At 48.3% G+C, this 19,708-nt stretch overlaps 2 protein-coding genes and 1 long non-coding RNA gene across 3 annotated transcripts; 2 read left to right on the top strand and 1 right to left on the bottom strand.

The window, feature by feature from the left end:
• The first annotated feature begins 6,380 nt into the window (after positions 1-6,380).
• Positions 6,381-7,829, top strand: LOC4331962 (protein SOB FIVE-LIKE 5). Its single transcript, XM_015777116.3, has 4 exons — positions 6,381-6,929; positions 7,018-7,128; positions 7,249-7,332; positions 7,419-7,829. The coding sequence occupies exons 1-4, from the start codon at positions 6,525-6,527 to the stop codon at positions 7,452-7,454; spliced, it is 636 nt and encodes a 211-aa protein (XP_015632602.1). The 5' UTR covers positions 6,381-6,524; the 3' UTR covers positions 7,455-7,829.
• A 5,420-nt stretch (positions 7,830-13,249) lies between these two features.
• On the top strand, positions 13,250-15,322 carry LOC136355752 (uncharacterized). The gene is made up of 2 exons (XR_010740084.1): positions 13,250-14,605; positions 15,063-15,322. It is a non-coding gene; the product is annotated as an uncharacterized lncRNA (long non-coding RNA).
• Positions 15,152-18,778, bottom strand: LOC4331959 (UPF0496 protein 1-like). The gene is made up of 2 exons (NM_001417318.1): positions 16,843-18,778; positions 15,152-15,426 (listed from the first exon to the last, which is right to left on the bottom strand). Exon 1 carries the CDS (start codon positions 18,042-18,044, stop codon positions 16,878-16,880), a length of 1,167 nt encoding a protein of 388 aa, NP_001404247.1. The 5' UTR covers positions 18,045-18,778; the 3' UTR covers positions 15,152-15,426; positions 16,843-16,877.
• Between the last annotated feature and the right edge of the window lie 930 nt (positions 18,779-19,708).

Below are 19,708 nucleotides of genomic sequence, written 5' to 3'. Positions count from 1 at the left end.
ATGTGGTCCGTACGACGTCGCACGTGCAAGTTTAATGTCCGTCATCGGAGCAGCGCGCTTGGTGGCGCCACACGCACATTTTGCATTGCAATGCATGCATGGATCCGTACGCGCATGTGGAGTCATTTACGGCCGGTGCCACGCCGCGTGCGTGCACCTAGCTAGCTAATTAGCCAGAGGGGCCATCGCCGCAGCGCGCGTGTATACACTATACATGCATGCGCGTGATGCGTCGTCGTATACGCGCGCCGGATCGAGCGGTGGCCAAACTGTGTCGCGTGTCAGGTGCTCACGCTATACTGCTCGCGCTCTTAACGCCGGAATAGTATCGAGCGGCAGGCGGCCGGCCGGCCGCGCGCGCAGCTGGCGAGGCGTTTGTGTAACAGCTGGACAACTCAAGTAGTCAAGTTTCTGAAGGGCTTGTCGCGGATACGAACAACTGAACACGCACATGCGAGCAGTGCATGCATGCTTTGGTTTGCTTGCTTTCGTCAAGCTCGAGAAAGATATGGCTAATGTTGATCCATGATCGAACTCCATGTCTGTAATCACCTGAGGACGAAACGGAGTATATCCCCTCCGTACTCGTAAAGAAAGTCTTTAAAATATAAATCATAAATAACTCTTAAGTTGTTGAGTTTAAAAATGTAAAAATTATATGAATAGATTCGTCTTGAAAAATACTTTCATAAAAGTATACATACATCACTTTTCAATAAATATTTTTATAAAAACAAGAAGTCAAAGTTGTGTTTTGGAGATCGTGTCGCTGTTCAAAACGACTTCCTTTACAAGTATGGAGGGAGTATGTGTCAATCAATTAATGCGGTTTTAGGATCCAGCATTAAGGGCAGTCCTAACCCTCCACCTAGGATGGTGTCTATGGCATTAACTACATTGCCATATAGGACTTTTAGCTTATGTGACACTATATTAATTAAGAGAGAGTGAATAGAGAAAGAAACTGGGTCTCATGCAAGACACAGCTTCAACACGAAAAACTATGCACTAAACACTATTAAATTTTGCATTGGGAGAGAATAGTGTATTCGTAATAGATGAAGAATAAATATGATTGGTAGAGAAAAGAGATGATGTATTTATTAATGGCCTACTTTAAGAAAATATGGGTTGTAAAGTGTAGTTTATATTGTGATGTCGTATTGACATGTTACCATAGACACTACTTGTAGACAATATGGGTTGATACTGCCCTAATACCGATCGATCGATGCGAGCTAGCTATCATCTGGGGATCATCAAGGGCAGATGCATGCAGAATTGCTAGCAGCAGCAGAGGCGATCGATCGATCGATGCGTGCGTACACAACTATTAATCACGCCCAACTGTTATGGTCCAGCGCTGCGCGCTACAGCCATATAACCTGCATGCATGTGCCTGGTTTTGCACTGTTCGTGCTACCCTATCTCGTCAGCAAGCACACACATGCATGCACGCACGCACGCTTGCAGCGCGCGGTGTAGTCTCTGCTGGCGTGTCCTTCGCGCTGCGCTGAAAGATACCAGCGGTGTTAATACTGAGAGAGGTAAAAGAATTTCACGTTTTTCCTTTTATCGTCTAGGCAAGGATTATATTTCTATGGTTGTCTATGTTGAGATAGTTATCAAATAAATATATCAGCCCTAACTAGTTAATTACGAGCATATATGAAACTTTAATTAGTATGAGTAGATCAAGTTGGTGTTGAACTTCGATCGTAACCTACAAATTGCCACCGTAAAGTAGGTGACATAGTATATATAACTGTAGTATGAACAATTTAGTACCTTCAGGGTTTGTAGTTTCGAAATACACACAAATTTCAGAGGTACCGAAATTTCGTTTTTTTTAAAAAAAGTCAGAAATTTAGAACGAAACATTTCAAAACGTAAACACATTTGAACTCAATTTGAATAGCTTTTAGCAAATTCATAAATATTTAGAAAAACCCTGAAAATTTCAGATGACATAGTTGTGTGACGGGGGGTAGTCCAAAATTTCAATAATCTTGAAACCGAAATTCAAACCCTGTGTAGTAAACATGTGCCAAGGGTCGAATGGCGACTGGGATATGGATCAACCGGCAGTTGCTAGTGCTCTAGGTTGACTAAAGAAAAACATCCATAATCAGAGTTTTGCAAATATTGGTCATGGATTAACTTTGTTACAAAAAGATCTCTGGTAAAAATATATTTGACGTCAAAATAATATTGGTCAATCCCCGCAAAAAAAATAATATTGGTCAAGATTTGGTTAATATTATTTTTTCAACTAAAATTCGAGTGTCCTAAAATATCAAATACTACTATAAATTTACTAGAGAGAACACTTGCCATGATGCATGATAGACTAATGGCTGCAAAACTCAACGAAGTTAGTCGCTGACCCATATTTTGACTTTTATTCTCTTACATTATTGCTTGATATTGTTTCGTCTATCTATCATTTGAATGATTGGTTAAATTCCATCTATCAAATTGACGGTTAGCCACTGGATTGAGATTTACCCGCCTATGCATACCAGCCGCCCTATTGCATATAGAAAACAAACCCATATATTACTCATAACCCTAATCCCCTCTTCTTGACATTTGCCTCGCCTATCAATAGTAGTCACCCGAGTTCACCAACTGCCAAAATGATACTCCCTTCGTCCCATTTTAAGTACAACTATGAGTTTCCATGTCCAACTTTAATCATCCGTCTTATTTAAATTTTTTTATAATTAGTATTTTTATTGTTATGAGATAATAAAATATGAATAGTATACTTTACTCATGACTTATGTTTTTAATTTTTTTTAAATAAGACGGACGATTAAAGTTGAGCGCGTAAAACCATGGCTGCACTTAAAATGGAACAGAGGGATTACATCGGAAGGGTCGGTCACAAGGCTTCCGCTACCACCTATGACCTATCATCCTCTCCTCCACCCTTCACGTTGATAGCCTATCCAATAAATCGTCGTTGTGCCAACCTTTGTCTTCAACGTGTCACCTCGTCCAACTTTACATGCTTCTCTTACATCCGAAACGCAAATCTCTATTGGCTTTTCCTCTAACGCAAATCTCTATTGGCTTTTCCTCTTACTTCTATTTCTAACCCTCCTCTTCTTTACTAGTCACGGTGTCACCCACTGAATGTTATGTTAATTAGTCTTCATTGCGCTTTCCCCTTAATAACGTGCTGCTACCATGAACCCTCTAGTTAATGCCTCTCTCACGAAAATGATCGCTACATGTTAAAGATTTTCTTGACCCCTGGTAGATGCTGGTGACGAACTATGTGTCGATAAAAGTCTTCCGCGACAAATAATGGGACATTGATATACATAAGTTGTTTATATTGACATATCGAGAATTTTTAATTATGTCTATATATGCCGTGGACTCTAGTGTTGTGAAGGCGAATCTGTACACTAGTGAGAACTAAGACCCTGTTTAAAAGGGACTAAATCTTTTACGTCTCTATCACATCGGATGTTTGGACACTAATTATAAATATTAAACGTAGACTATTAATAAAACCCATCCATAATCTTGGACTAATTCGCGAGACGAATCTATTGAGCCTAATTAATCCATGATTAGCCTATGTGATGCTACAGTAAACATTCTCTAATTATGGATTAATTATGCTTAAAAATTTTGTCTCGTAAATTAGCTTTTATTTATGTAATTAGTTTTGTAAGTAGTCTATATTTAATACTCTAAATTAGTGTCTAAATATAGAGACTAAAGTTAAGTCCCTGATCCAAACACCACCTAAGATTTAATAAGGTCATATGAGAGAGAAACCTGTGATGTTAATTACTGTGCAATGCCATCCTTCACTTCCTTTGAAGTCCCATGCATATATATGTACATGGGGCACATAAGTACTTTTTATCTTTTTCAAGGCAAACATAGGGCAAGAGCCCATGCACATGAAATCGATCTTGAGGACTGGTCTTACGAATTATGATCGATTGGGAAAGCATATGAGGCAGCCGATCTGGCGTTTAGTTGATGTATGACAGAACATGTTTATAGCTAGGGGTGAAAACGGTACGGAAACGGACGGAAATCATCTTTGTTGTTTTCGTTTTCATATTTTTTTGAATCGAAATCGGAATCGGAAACCCCGGATACGAAAACGGAATCGAATATTATCGAAATCGAAAACGGAGCGAAAACGAACCGGCGCGAATACGGTAACGAAAATATATCGGAATAAAAAAACCCTCAAACTGATAAACCCAATTCGCAAGTCTCAACGGTCAACAATTCATCATAAAACATAATCATATAAGTCCAATTGTTAAGTATCAACAGTACATCATAAAACATAATCTATGGAATAAATTAGTAATGCTGTTGATAAATCCCAATGCAGGAAAAAAATATTCTCATGTAATTTTAGATTTGCATAACAAATATTTTTTTTAAAAAAAAAAGCAAAACACCATGGTATTAACTATTCAGTGCTTAAAAAAAGGAATCTAGGGTATTTTGTGATTTCTAGAAATTCGGAGAAAACTTCCGGAAAGTTTCCGACCGATTCCGACTTCCGATGGAAATTGCCCTTATCATTTCGATTCCGTTTCCAAGAAAATATTTCCGAATCTGTTTCCGTTTCCGAAAAAATTCTCACCGACAGATTCCGTTTTCGAAAATAGGTCCGGAATCCAGAAAGTTTCCATACCATTTTCACCCCTATTTATAGCTGCCTCTTGTAAATACAAACCAGTTGGACTCCCCTTGACCTCTATGGTTAGATATAATTAATCTAGCTTTGTATTAATTTTAAAATAAAGCAGTGGATGGAATACAACTAAGTGTACTTATTGCTGAAATACAATTATATTTTGAGTGATTCATAGTGTATTACTCCCTCCGTATTTTAATGTATGATGTCGTTGACTTTTTAATCAACGTTTGACCACTCGTCTTATTCAAAAATTTTATACAAATATAAAAATACTTATGTCATGCTTAAAGAACATTTGATGATAAATTAAGTCACAATAAAATAATTTTTTTAATAAGACGAAAGGTCAAACACTTGTCAAAAAGTCAACGGCGTCATACATTAAAATACGGAGGGAGTATTTAGTACTCCTATTATCAAAATATTTTGAATTAATATCTCCCAGTATCTCAAGTACTAAAAAGTAGTACCAAAATTTACACTTTTTTTTTGTGTCGTTGTATTTACCAATTAACCATGCTCCCAAGTCACGTGCATCATAAGTAGAAGGTCAGTCGACTTGTGTGAACAAATGTAAGGTTGGGTCAACTTATATATGTAGCGGTTGAAGAATTGGAGCCCTATGTGCTAGTTGAGCTGTGCAGAGAGTGTCTCCGAGGCCCGTCGTGATCCTAAACACTGCAGCGCGCGGAGAGGTCCATTAATTGCATTTTTCTGTTTATTTTCTCAAATCGTGCAATAGTTTTTGCAACGTGCGTGCTCCAAACAGCGACTCAATTTGACGCCCCTCATGCCAAAACACTAACAATCAGCAATTCAGCCCGTACTTTCTTTTGCACGGTGAGACCCCAGCATGAAACTGTTGAACTGTAGGATCACACCACTGATTCACTGAAACATGTACAGTGCATGGCGACCGTGGCATCAAGCGGCCGGATCCGTCGATCGAGAGCGCGATCGCCTGATTGCTCTTGACGTCTTGCAATGATGGCGCGCTAGCAGATGATCCTTCACCACGTACGCCAAGTAGCGGACAGATCCACTCTCCACGGCGCCTGCACGCACGCGCGCACGCACCCCAGAGTCCCCAGATGGCCAGCGACCAGTTGTAACGACACGGGCGGGCGGACGCGCGTCGCAGAGGCTCGCAGGACAATCCCCGCGCGCACCAACCCCCGCGCGCCGCTTGCCCCCGCGGCCCGAGACGGCCTCGCCTCCGGAGTCCGGACACCGACCTCGCTGCCTTGGCTGGCAGCTGCTGCTTCGCCTGCATGTGCCGTACCGTACGTGCCGGGCCTGGAGCGAGAGAAACCGGAGGAGGAGGAGACAGACGAGGCGGCGAGGCCCGGCCGGCACGGAAGGGGCTCGCGCGTGTTTGGTTTGCTGCTCCCCGAACACAACGGGATCGCGTCAGAGACCACGTAACAGCTAACGGGGTCCGGCCACGTACAGGTACAGGACTACAGAGGTACACCACCTCCCTTGCCTCGCTGTAGCACACGTGATTTCTCACCGCTCGACGCTCGTCCTCTCCCCTCCCTGATCCCCGGGCCCCGCGAAGCATCTCCCCACCTGTCAGTGATAGTATCCGTGTCCTCGATCCCGTCCACGGCCCCGCCACCCGTGGGGTCCTCTCCTCCCGTCTCCGCATCCACCTCCTCGGCCTCCGACTACTTAGCTGGGGCAGTACTGCACTGCTGGTAATCGTCTCTTCTCGTTCCTAACACCAGTCCACCTCTGCTTGGTCGTCACCAATTCGTCGGCGGTAGTGGTGGGTAGAGCACACAGAGGGTGTGTTGCTGCTGAGAGGAGGGGTGGAGAGACCGGCCGCGTGATGTTGGTGGGAATGGAGGAGGGGGATGCGATGGCGGCGGCGAGCTCGGGTTGCAGCAGCGGCTGCCAGTCCGGCTGGACCACCTACCTGGACGATCACTCGTCCTACTCCTGCGGGACCGCGCGGTTCCACGGCAAGGCGCAGCAGCCGTACTACCACTGCGACTACTCCGAGGACGCGGAGGAGGACGACCTGTCCATGATCTCCGACGCCTCCTCCGGCCCACGCCAGCAGTGCTCCACCGGCAACGACGACGGCGCCGCCGCCGCCGCCGCGCATGCCAATGCGGCCCGGAGGAGAGGCAGGCGCATGGAGCCCACCGCCAGGCGGCAGAGCAAGACGGCCGCCGGCGCGTCTCTTCTCGAGGACACGGCAAGCTCGCCGGCGTTCTTCAAGTACACCAATGTAACGTGACGTTTTGTGCGGCACACATCAGCTCACTGGTTTTTTCTCTCCCTTTTCTTGGTTGCTGATGAGCGTTTACCATCTGCAGGCCTCCGCTGAGGGCAATGGCTATGGCTATGGCGGCGTGGCCTCTCCGGTGATGGAGATGGGCAATGCGGCCGACTTCTCCTGCGCCTTCTCCGCCACGACGGGCTTCGAGGTGAGTTGCTGTTCGCGCGTGCCAATATGAACCTGCATTTGGCAAACGCTCCCACGTTGTTCGTCCGTGTGATTATGGCAGCTAATCGCTTCTGTATTTGTTTTTCAAATCTCGTTACAGAGTCCCTTAAACGGGATTCCCCTGAGTGGCTACCTGCAAATGCAGTACTCCACTACACATGTCAAGGCGATTCCCGCAAGACAGGTGAGCATTCTCTAGTCTCCATACTTGATCGAAGAGAGAAATGGCAGCCTTGTAGTCTTACCAATAAACGTGTGGCGTTTCTGCAGGCGCGCAGAGGTGGGGTTGAGAAGAAGAGGCGGTGACTCGAGAGGAGCTGTTGCTGTTGATGGCCTCGTAGGGTGGTGCTCCCGGCCTGTGCAGTGTGCACGCACTGCTCTGCTCTTCTCTGTTCCGTTCTGTTATTGGGAGAAAGAGGCCGATATGGGCAGGCAGCTGGGTAGAATGTGTTTGCAAATCTTCAGATCCCCAAGAGACGATTACTACACATTGATCCACCATCTGTCTGTCTCCCTCTCCCTCTTCTGTTCTATCTGTCACTCTCTCCTCGCTCTGTTTCACTATGACCGTCCCTGTTACTCCCCCAGCTGCAGTTAGTATTCCACTTTTTAGCTCTCAATGCAGTGGGAAACAACCACCTGAGGCAAAACAAGGCAACGTGAAATCCAATCCTTTTTGCACCGCGTTTGCTGTTTTTGTCATTGTGATACCCTGTCTTCTCTGCGTGTTTGCAAACGTTGACGTCAACCGCTCTATCCTACGACCCAACAAGACCACGGTCGTGAGCCGATAGAACCATCCACTGCCTCGCTTCTAGATATTTGCAGCAGAAGATTCAGCAGAAGAAAAGAAAAAGAACAGCTCTCGTAGTTAATGCCTACCAACTAACTGGCGATAGAGTATCATCATCCTACACAAAAAAATAAAATAAGAAAAGCACTAATAATCTTAGGACCAGCCTGGCTCGCACGTAACGATGTTGTACGTACTAGTACCAGTCAATCTGAGTAAACAACAAAGATCCCACATTACATTCGTGCAAAACCTTCTTTTTCGTCTAGTATAATATAATCCTTCCAGATTTTTTCCTTCTAATTTTCTGGCAACTGGCTGGCCATGTCTTTGTCGCGATTGATCCTATCAAAAGGAAGTGGCACGATACGTTGTATTCAAGTGCGGACTAGGACCCATATGCCATTGGGAGGAACACACACACAGAGGGAGGAAGAAAACAAAGGCATGCTGATCTAGTGGAGAGTAGCTAGCTGAGTCAGTCAGGGCACGTACTGCTCCCGGCCCCCTCGAGCACAAGATCTCTCTGATGAATTCTTTAAAGCGGCGAAAAACGGCATGTGCGCGGCGAGTACTTGTGTCTGCGCCCGGTCCCTCGGGTTAGTGCACGGTTCCAGCAAGAGAACAAAATGGCGCAAGGGGCAGCGTCCGCTAATGCTTATCGCTCGCGATCGCGCTCGCCGTCGCGCGCGCCCATTGGCCGCCCACTGCCACTGTACGTGGGGGGTGGCGGTACGTACTACTACTACCGAACATCGCGGTCGAGCCCCAAACCGCCGCGTTGCCACTTGCCGCTCGCCGCGCCCCCACCCCGTGGCACTGAGACAAATCGTCAAATCCCACTGCTCCTGATGAACGATCGTTGCGTCGATAGATCGATGGAGCAGCGTACAGCGACCTTCCTAGTAGTACTAGCTCGTAACTATCGGCAGCCATCATCGTGAGACCAGCAGCTAGCGTGCGCGTCACTTGTTTCTGCAGCAAGTGGCAACTGGCATACTATCTTGCTCGCTATGTATTCACGCCACTAGTGGGTGGCTAGCCACTGTTACTGTTACATCTGGTATATACTCCTACATCGATCAATCCTGCTTACCGAGAGGGAATATGTTAGTGCATCTGTACATGGGGATGTGGTGACGTGAAAAGAGCAGAGGGAAGTGCAGACACAGACGAGAGGGAGTAGCAACGGAAGAGGAAATAAAGGGCTATCCCATTGACGGTCACTTTCGGAGCCAGGGTGGCACGAGGCAGAGAGACGAGATGAGGTTGAGATTGGGTGATGCGGGCGCCGGCGGGGGCCGCGTCGCGTGTGTGCAGTGTACCAGCGGCGTCGTCACGGGCGGTAGAATCGATCGGGGCAAAGGGAACTAACCGGAGGCGATCGAGGGGATCGGGAAGGGATCCATCGACATCGATCACCGGTGGCGCCGTGGCTGTTTTCCAGAATTGGGGGTGCCAACACCGGCGGGTCCGAAAGGATGGGGGTGCCAACACTCGCATCGCCCGTATGATACACCCGCAACAGCTAGGCCGGCTGTACTACCGCTGCTGTTCACGCTGGCGATGATGATGTGCCAGCAGTCATGGCCTGCCGCGCCAGCCACCGGGATCTGTGCCTCTCAGATTCTTCTCCATCGTGCCTAGCTAGCTACCTACTATACCTGCCTCTACTTGTTATTACCACTACAGTATATAGACTATAGTACACGTTTCGAAATTTACCATCGATATCGCTCGATGGGAGGAAACAAATCAAACAATGCATGACACTAGCTACCAGTAGTGCTGGAATACTGGATGGTTGGTTTGAACCTGTGTTGAATTGTTGATCAATTGTTATCGAAGGTTAACTGCCGCAAAGCGAGCCGTGCAGTTCCTTTGCATCGATAGAGATATGATGTCGCTTGCTTGGTGCGTACCACTAGAACACTAGCTAGCCAGCTAGGGCTACATATATGCGGTCTTATGTCGCACAGTTCAGATGCCGCCGGAGGCAGCGCTGTCTGTGAATCCGGAGACACGGTTACTAGTCGCTCCATTTACGCCGGCGACTTGGGGGCGCGCTGGGCTCGATCTTAGCTGGTGCCCGCGCTGGAGAGGCAGCGCAAAATCGAGAAAAAGCCCATAACTATGCATGCGTACGCACGTACTGATACGGCTAGCTCTCTTTACGTCTACTGGTACAGTGCTAGCTAGGAGTAGCTAGCTTGTCCACGAGCCACATATGCTAGTACGTGTGCTGCATGTACATATGGTGGCAGGAGTGGAGTATTTACTGTATGCTACATATCGAGCATTACTGTTGGGCGTTGAATTGCCTCATTTATATGTGAGGCGGGGACGGCGTACGTATACTGAAGCGACGCCGTGCGTCGGCACATGCTGCAGTTGATATGATGTCGCTGATCCCAGCAGGAACCAATAGAGTCTTATACTTATGGAAGGTTAATGCTGGCTTCAGCTAGCGGCGCGTTGTTGGCTAGCTGGATAGTTACACGTACCATCCAATGGGGGGACGCTTGTGCATGGCCTGATTGATGCAAGCGCGGACAAAAGTTGTTGCGGCTCCTGGTCTGACCTGTAGCTTTCATTCAGGCACTCGTGCAAAAGTTCAGTTTTTCCCTGGGGAGCTGCATGCAAGTTCATGAACCAGAGATTAGTTAGAGCCAGAGGGTTGATTTTACGGTTCAATGTCTATGATTAACTGAACTGAAACTGCCTGATTCAGATTTCAGAAGTCAGATACATAGAAGCTGCACTGCATCTGCATGCAGCTTGGGGAAATGAAAATTATAAATTGCTGCGCATGATGCATGTTATGGAGCTTGATGATGATGGATGGATCAAGACATCCCGTGCACAGTACAATAAGAATCCAGCTACATTCCCGCCAATGTTTCCAATTCACAATGCATCGTTGTACATCCAACGCTGTTCCCCTTGGATCCATCCTAGGACAACCTTGTATTCATAGCAGGGCACTAAAATATGACGCCCAAAGTCAATCCCTGTCCCCCTAGAACGGCAAAATTAAAAACCATTTCTATCACAGATATGGACACGCTTAGATAAGCACAAACACGCTTGCAGTAGTATCGATTAGCAAGTTAACTACCGGAAGCCGACCATTCATCAATGTTCGATGAAGATGGTGGTCGCACCAGAGCTCTGATCTGCTATTACTATCAACCATGTCCCATGGGAATGCTACTGAATACTGACTGATCAGTGATCAGAGAACAGTAGAACACTTGATGAGCTTTGGAGGAGTGGCAAGAGAGCTTCAGGGACAATATGGTTTACTAGTACTCCATCTTGCGGTTACTAGCAATAGCTTTTGTGTAGTGTCAAATCGCGAGGCTATCCGAATCATGGACAGGATCCTGTCACGCGCACTCAAAGAGAAGCAGGCACACATATGGAGATGGAGATGACCACTACCGAAGAGCATCGAGAGAGTATGGGGGCGGATGCAATATCATGCAATACCTGCCTAACTGCCTGCCCTTACTCTTCCAGCCCATCATGCCGGCCGGGTGGCGACTTTATCTCATCTGATCGAGGTGTGGATGGGGAATAAAAACGTCCCCACGTCTGCTTCCAATCCCATTATCCGATTCTGATGCCCGCATGTGCGTATCACAGAAAGATCACTCGCTATATTTGTTCAGAGCCATCAGCACTGTGCGATGCTCCCCTTTAATACCTGAAAAGGTTGGTCGGCTGGCCTATTCTTTTTTTTCCTCCCATTAATTGATGTTATCTTGCATAAAAGAAGTGCTTTTTTGCACTGTGTTTTTTGACCTGTTTTCTGCACACCACTGTGTTTATAGCTTCCCTCGATGCTTCTGAAACGGCACGGCAGTATGGTGGTAAGTTCAATGGACATGCAGATAGAACGATCGATCAATTCTTGATCTTGCTGTAGCACTGTTCACCGGTCTCGTTTGAGCTCAGCCGATGATATATACTACTCATACTTTGTTGATAACTTTGGACTCCCAGAGTAAAGGTGCGGCAGTGTCATAATTCTTTATCTGACCATCATCACTCTTGCACGCAGCTTAGCTTCCACAGTGTATCACCGATGCAATGCCGTCTCTTCTTACCCTCATGCTTATGTACTGTATGCTATGCACGATAGTAACGATACTGGAGTTATTAGTATGTATCAGGACACACGTCATGGCAGCGTTAGTTGGATCGCGATGCAGGAGCAGCGAATGGCTGCAGTGCCTAATTCAATCCGGCATTCAGTTACTGAGAACCCCATTCATTCATCCATCCATGGGGTTCAGGCTTCAGAGATGGTTACGCTTCATTAATTTTCCGTTCCTGATCATGCCGCGTGCGAGAAATTAAAACTTGGATCGCAAGGGGTTGGGACGAAGTTGACCTGAGTCTCTGCCACCCCCTCCGCGTCGTCGAGTCGTTGCTGAAATGGCAAAATTTAACAGGGACACGGGATGTTGCGTGGACACAACACAAGCTAGGTCAGTTGGGTAGGACACACACACACAAACCCATTTGGCCACATGGCCCATGTATCTCGCGTCGCGGGGGCAGCAAGTGGATGCCACTGTCGCGAATTCCCGCACCCACCACCCACATGCGTGCGCACGCGCACGGAGAGCATGCTACTGTACGTACCTTGGAACGGGCGAAGCTATCGCGTGCGGCCCCCTACGCCGCGCGCTGCTGTTTGTGTTGTGTTTGCGTTGTGCCTCGGAGGTCGTGGGATTGCCGGACTCCGCGCACGCACCAACCAGTTGTCCGAAACAAAGGCGGGGGATCTGTGTATGAGCTGGTCTCTGACACGGGCCTCGTGCGATCCGGCTAGGGGGTTCGAGCCGCGTCACGTTGGTTTTGGGGGGTAGGGTAGGATTGGAACGTGCAAGCTCGGAGGTGGGTGGGTAAGCCCGCGCGTAGCATGTCGGCGGCCTCCTTTACAATAGCAGTACTAGTACAGCTCGGAGGTGGAGCTATGGGTGATTTCAAGAACTACGCGACGGAGAGGTACGGCTTGGCAGAGTGTAACGTACGCCAGCGACTCGCAACGCGGCAACGGCCGGACCCCAGCGGCGCACCGCCCACCAAGCATCGAGAACTTGGCTCAGCTTGCACCCCCCCCCCCACGGAAAAAGTACACCGAAGGTCCCTCTACTTGCTATCGAGTTACAAAATCGTGCTCGAATCATAAAAACGGATACAACGCGCATCTCTTAACTTATAAAACCAATGTAAACAGGTCCTCGTTGGTTTTTGATTTTATCCGATATAACAACGGACTCAGCGTTGGACCCACATAGTTTCCACACGTTGGCCTCTCCTTCCCCTCCCTTCTCCACCTCTCTTCCTCTTTCCTCTTCTTTTCATTGGCAGCCTAGCCGGCGTGTGGAGAGGAGGCCGGTGGGGGAGGCAGCGGCAGTGACGACGCGGTGACGGGCGACGAGCGGGAGCCCCCCCCCCACACCGCCGCCACCGCCGTCGCCGACGGCGCGGGCGCCAGATCCCACCGCCATGGCTCCTCGTCGATCCCCGGCGCTGGTGGCGGAGACGACCGGCGGAGGCGGGTCGACGCCAACGAGGAGAGGAGCGGCGCGGCGGAGGCTGCCCAAGGTGACGCCGCGGTGGGTGGAGGTGGTCCTGTGATCAATGGGAACTCGGCGATGGCTGGACTCCAGCCGCGATGTCGGGGTGGCCTCGCCCCAGGTGTTGCCGACAACCAGCGGGAGGCGCAATCGGGTGATGACGACGAGAAAAAAAATCGGGTGGCCGCCCCCCGAAGAAATCCACCGCAGCCGCTGGCGCACGTCCCCGGGCTGGTTGACCTCAACGTCCTTGGACCGTCGGCCGGTGCCCGGTGACAGCCTGGCCACCACGCTCGCTGGTCCCGCCGAGTTGCCGCCCCGCCATCCTCCGCGTCCCGACAACTCCGCGCCGACCGCCGCCGACTCCCGCCGGTCTATCCCCTCTGCGCCGACCTCAGCGTCCACCTCCACTCGCGTTGCTCCAGGGAGAGGTCCACCACCGGTCTCCATAGCCACCCGGGGGAATCTGTCTCGCCACCGCATCCGGCGGGCTCGTGGCGCCACCATCGCTTAAGCTCACCACGCCGCCGGACGCCGGATCTCCTCCGCCGCTGACCGGGTCGTGGTCCCCTGGCCGTCGGCTCTCTCTCTCTCCGGTGCTTGAGTGCTTCTCTATGCAGCAGGAGTGAGAGGCCAAGTCTTGAGGGGTCTGTGGACTTGGTCTATGGAGGCTATCCAACAAAGGGAGGGGAAGAAGAGGCTGACATTTGGAACTCACGTGGGTTCTACGCTGAGTTGAGGGATGCGCTGAATCCGGTTTTGCGGTTCAAGGACGATTTTATAACTCGATGATAAGTTGAGGCACCTTCGGTGTACTTTTTCCCACCCCCCACAGGCCACGGTACCCCACCTCGCGACGCCGGCCCAGATTAGCTACCGCACCGGGCGAAGTGGAAGCCGAAGCCCACATGCACCTTTTTGCCGGGCTGGCTTGGTGCGCGCGTTGACGCGTCCATCGCGTGGGGAAAATACACTTGTGGGCTTTCCGGTTCTGGACTGGAATAAACCTCTCACCGAAAACTTCATGGGCCTTACCACAGAAACATATGCAGGGTCCGAGAGGTGCACAGGTACCCGCTCCAAAACATAAAACATATAACCTATTATTATCAGGTTGGATATTAACTAATAAGTAGTCTCCATATTCGTAGTATTTAAAAATCTAATTCGGTTATTGGTTGCTACTCCCTCCGTTTTTTAATAGATGACGCTGTTGACTTTTTCTCACATGTTTGACCATTCGTTTTATTAAAAAATTTTATGCAAATGTATAAGATACAAATCACACTTAAAGTACTATGAGTGATAAAACAACTCATAACAAAATAAATTATAATTACGTAAATTTTTTGAAAAGACGAATGGTCAAACATGTGGGAAAAAGTCAACAGCGTCATCTATTAAAAAACGGATGTAGTATATTTTATGATGGAAGTAGTAATAACTCAATAACTCATCCATATTTCCAAGTGGCAAAATGGCTGAAGGAAGTAATAATTACTAAGAAAATTGTTGTTTTTCCGGCAGAATGGTGCACGCACCAACCTTTTTGGGAGGGCCACTTGTGACAGTATTTTTCGGAGTTGAAAGTAACAGGTATAATATTATACGGGCACTTGAGCACAGCAAATTGGATTATTATTGATTGAAACTTTCAAAGATGTACCCCATAGGAGATTAAAGTGAGGTAATGAATAAAATCAAACGAAAAACAGAACGCCAAACACATTGATAAACTATGGAGATCAGGACAGGTGATAAATAAAGTCAGTAATAGTGATGGCTCACAGAAGTCTGACAGCATTATTTGTTGCTTTAGGCCACTGATCACATCGTTTGCTTGCTTGTCTAGGTCATAGACCCTTTCAAGTGCATCGCCATCACCAAATTCCTGCAAAAACAGTGGGAAACATGGTGAGAATTCAATGTTTTCTTTATCAAACTGCACTTCATCGCAAGCTAACTTCATACTATAGGATGAAGTTCCATAATTTCATTGAGATTTTAAAAACAAAGAGGGATTCCATGGGATTTATAAAACTTGTGCAGCTTCGAATATTAATTCTGAATGATGATATCAAGTTAACAACCGATTCCCTGCTGTCACAAGAGGTCTTCAATATTCTTTTCTAGTATACTAGATCAGCTTAAAATGTGATTTCTGAACGAACTGCTACAACAGTTCTTCAGAATAACAATTGTTCCAGAGTATAATTTTGCAGAAGCTCAATACCTAAACTCATCATTCATGAAATAGCTAGCATTTTACAATCAGGGTTTGCGTTATCCTCAGTTACCGTGATTGCCAGACTTACCGCCGAGGTGCAGCAACAGAAACGTCCAATATATCGACCAAGTTAATAAAAAAATAAACAAAATTTTAAATTTTTGATAAAATTTGTAGTTTTCGTCATTTTTGCTTGGTAACAGGCCGGTAACACAAACCCTGCTTACAACCACTTTAATGTGCTAAGTTGCTTGCTCCATATTTCATCCCGATGTAGTATTATTCAAAATAGAAGCACCCAAAATAAAAATATTATATCTCTGAGGAAAAATGCATATATCCTTGGTCTTTGAGACTGAGCAATGTCTCATGTTTTATGAAAGAAACGATATAACCTAGTACTAATGCTAAAGAAACAAGTGAACTTATAGCCCAGGGACTAAAACATCCAAAAGATAAATTCAACAGTGATCAGCATGACAGAATATTAACGGTGATCGACATGACATAATATTATATGGTGGAGAGTATGATATTATATCATGATTCTACCTATTGTTTTGAACAGAAGCAAAACTTGGTACATCACTGAAAGATGATATCTTACAAACCAGATCTTCTAAATTAATTTTTTTCCTTCACTTAGAAGTTAGAATTATAGACGACTTCCAGAAACAAGCCAATACTTACACGTCTAAAATGCAATAAAAACCATGAAGAGTAGACAATGACTTCCTTTCTTTTTTACTCTGAGAACAAACTTGGACCTTAGAACACTTCTGGGTAAGTGCTAGATAGATATGATCTGACTAAGGACCAAGTGTGATATTGTGATGATTATGACAATGGCTGACAGATTGCGACTGTCACTAGCAACTACTAGTTTGGGATATATTTAGACATAGTTACAATTGATAAAAACAAAACAACAAGGCAGATATCATAAAAATGAATAAAATGAAGCAGATAATAATTCATACCAAATGACTCATTCACACTTTCTACATGGGGTGTATTTTTATGTACATTGCATTACAATATCATCAAAGAGAACATGATTTGTAGCTAACACATCCATACCTTGCATCCTTCCTCTCTCTTTTTCCTTTTTTTTTTCAGCTAGGATGCCGGATGATTCTCTGTAGCACGACGGTCCTTGCCCGACGAATATCCCGGCTACACCGATCTGCCTGCTCTCCTAGATCCTCTACACTCTTCATGAAGACCTCCAGCTTCTTCTTGATCTCCTCAACCCCAAACTTGACCGCCTCCTCATCTCGCTCAGCGAACTCTACGCAGTCGATCATCGAGCTGATCTCCAACTCCACCCGGTTGATGAGCACCCTGATACTGTCCAAATCCTTGATGGCAATGAACGTCCCCACCTGCATTGCGCTCACCACCTCCTTCTGTCCACGGAGAGCGTCCTGATACCCTTTCAGTAGAGAATCGATCCACTTCCCCATAGATCCCACCGGAATGGAAGCAGCTGCGGCCAATGCCGCCGCGACTGGTGGGGCAGCGATGGCCGCGGCAACCACCGAGCAGATGAGCACGGCCGCGAAGGTGGTGGCGAAGATGATGCTCGACACACGGCGCCACGCCTTGATCGCCCTGACCTTCTTGTCGAGCCGGTGTTTGCGCTGCTGCAGCTTCTCCAGCATGGTCAGCTGCTGCCGGTACACGGCCTGGAAGGCGCTGAAGAACTCCTCGGTGAAGGGGTCCCCGGCCGCCTTGAACTGGCGCAGCTCGTGGAGCGTGCGCGCGTACCGGGCGGAGGGAGCGGCGTCCTCCTGGCCGGCGGCGGCGGCGTCGTTGTCCTCCTCGTCGTCGAACCGCTGGAGCGCGACGTGCAGGAGGAGCTGGGAGTCGCGGGCGCGCTTGAGGCACTTGTCGAGTGCGGTGCAGAAGTCGAGGGTGTGGAGGCTGCTCTCGAAGTAGTCCTCGACGAGGTCGAACAGCTCGGGGCTCTTCCAGATGTCCTTCTTGCAGTCGAGGATGACGCGCACCACCTCCTGGTTCATGTCGAGGAGGCAGCCGGTGACCTCGCGGAGGGACTCGAGGGACAGCGAACGCACCTCCACGCCCACCGCCAGCGTCGAGATGGCGCGGCTCGTGCGCCGCTGCAGCGTGGTGTCGAACGTGCGCAGCTCCGGGTCTGATCGGCACGCCGCCTCGTACGAGCTCAGCTCCTCCGCCGCCGCCGCCGCGGGCGGCAGCGCCGACTCCGAGCTCGCCGGCCGGGGAGGCCGGTGGCTGCCGCTGCTGCTGCTGTTCCCCATTGCCGGAAGGAAACCGGGCAGGCGTCGCTCACAGATCAGACCTCCACCGGATCTTTGTATTGGATTTTTGGGGAAAGTAACACCAAGATCAAGAAACGAAACGTCTCAGCAACTAGGATGGATCAAACGAGCGAGCACTGATCGCCACGAGCCACCCGCACCCCACCGGCTTTCCAAGAACCAAGAACAGAACCGGGAGAGGAGAATGAAGAACTGGATTGAGCGGAGATCCGCGAGCTTTATCCTATCCAAGGAAACGGAGGAAGGCCTCTCCCCCCCGTTGCGTCGCGGGCGAAGCGGCCAAGAAAGCGCGAGGTTACGGAGAAGCAAGGAGAAGAATGCAGGAGGCGGGGGTAGTAGGCGCTACGGGACGGAGGGATTTGGGGGGTGGTTTTGTGGAGCGTCGCTCCTGCTGCTGTTGTCAGGCGAGGTGGTGGTGGTGATGTGGGGATGGCTTGTACGCATGACGAAAGGAAGAAGCGATGGGGGGGTGTGGCGGCGCGCGGGCGGAGGGAGGGAGAGGGAGGCGGCAATGGCCGTCGCCGGAAGCAACCTGATGCGTCTCACTCCATCGATCGCTGGGGCTGGGAGCGTGTGTGTGGATGTGGTGCGCTGTAGCGAGCGAACGCGAGGAGGTGTAGCACAGCGATTTGCGCGTGTTTTTGCCCGGATCGATGAGTTTGTTTGGGTGAAGCGAGCAAGCAACCAAAGCTTTTGGCGAGAGAGAGAGAGAGAGAGGGAGAGAGTGGGGGAGTGTTTGGCACTTTGGCGTGGCGCGTGGTCGGGTCTCCACAGCAAGAGAAAAAAAAAAGGCAAAAAAGGGGGGGGGGGGGATGCATATGCAGAAGGGGAGAGTTTGCGAACGAATTTCTGTTGCGAAATTGCTCGCTTTCTGCCGAGATGTTCGTTCAGCTCATTGCATCAGCTCATAGATTGAGTTTGTTGTTTCAGATTGAATTTTTTTTGTATGTCTTCTTATCTACATCTGAGTATGGTGTTCGCCCTGCACATACAGTACTGCAGAAGATCTCAATTGAAATTTGTGGAGTTCACCACTTCCCAGTTCCCACCTGCCTACAAGAGAAGATCAGCACAAATACCACTAGTAGCGATGCACATTTTACTACTGCGTTGTCCACATACTGGGGAAATCCAAGAACCAAAGCTACAGAGCATTAATCCCATCTAAACGGATATATACCAGATTACAGAATCCCAGGTTTTATGGGTGCATCCGCCAAATTTTGTCCTTTATTTCTTTTCTTTGTGTGAGAGCAAAGCTTCAATAACTTTTTTATCCATTATGTCTTTTCCTGAATTTGTGCACCCCTTTATAAGCACGATGAGTCGATGATGACGTGCTCAAAGCAACATAAAAGGTGACACACTGTTGTCAAGTTCACTATTCACTCCAGTTAATTAAAGGGTTAGTCGTGTAAACATGACAAAAGTGCTAAGTGTGAACCGCTGATGACGGAAACAGCATAGCAGCAGTAGTACTGTAGTAGAAAGCCGGCACCGCCTGCCGGCCGTCCTGCCCAAATGTGTCCCTCCTGGGTTGGTCTTTGCCGGAATCTTCAGAGAAAAGAAATGGACGTTTCCCGGACACCGACTCGTGGTCCCATGTCCCTAGTTGACCTCCTCGGTTAAGTTCAGGACTATCT

Source organism: Oryza sativa, chromosome 3 (genome assembly GCF_034140825.1).
Source record: "Oryza sativa Japonica Group chromosome 3, ASM3414082v1".
Lineage (NCBI taxonomy): Eukaryota > Viridiplantae > Streptophyta > Magnoliopsida > Poales > Poaceae > Oryza > Oryza sativa.
Note: the sequence above shows the minus strand (reverse complement) of the source record. Positions and strands in the feature narration are given on the sequence as shown.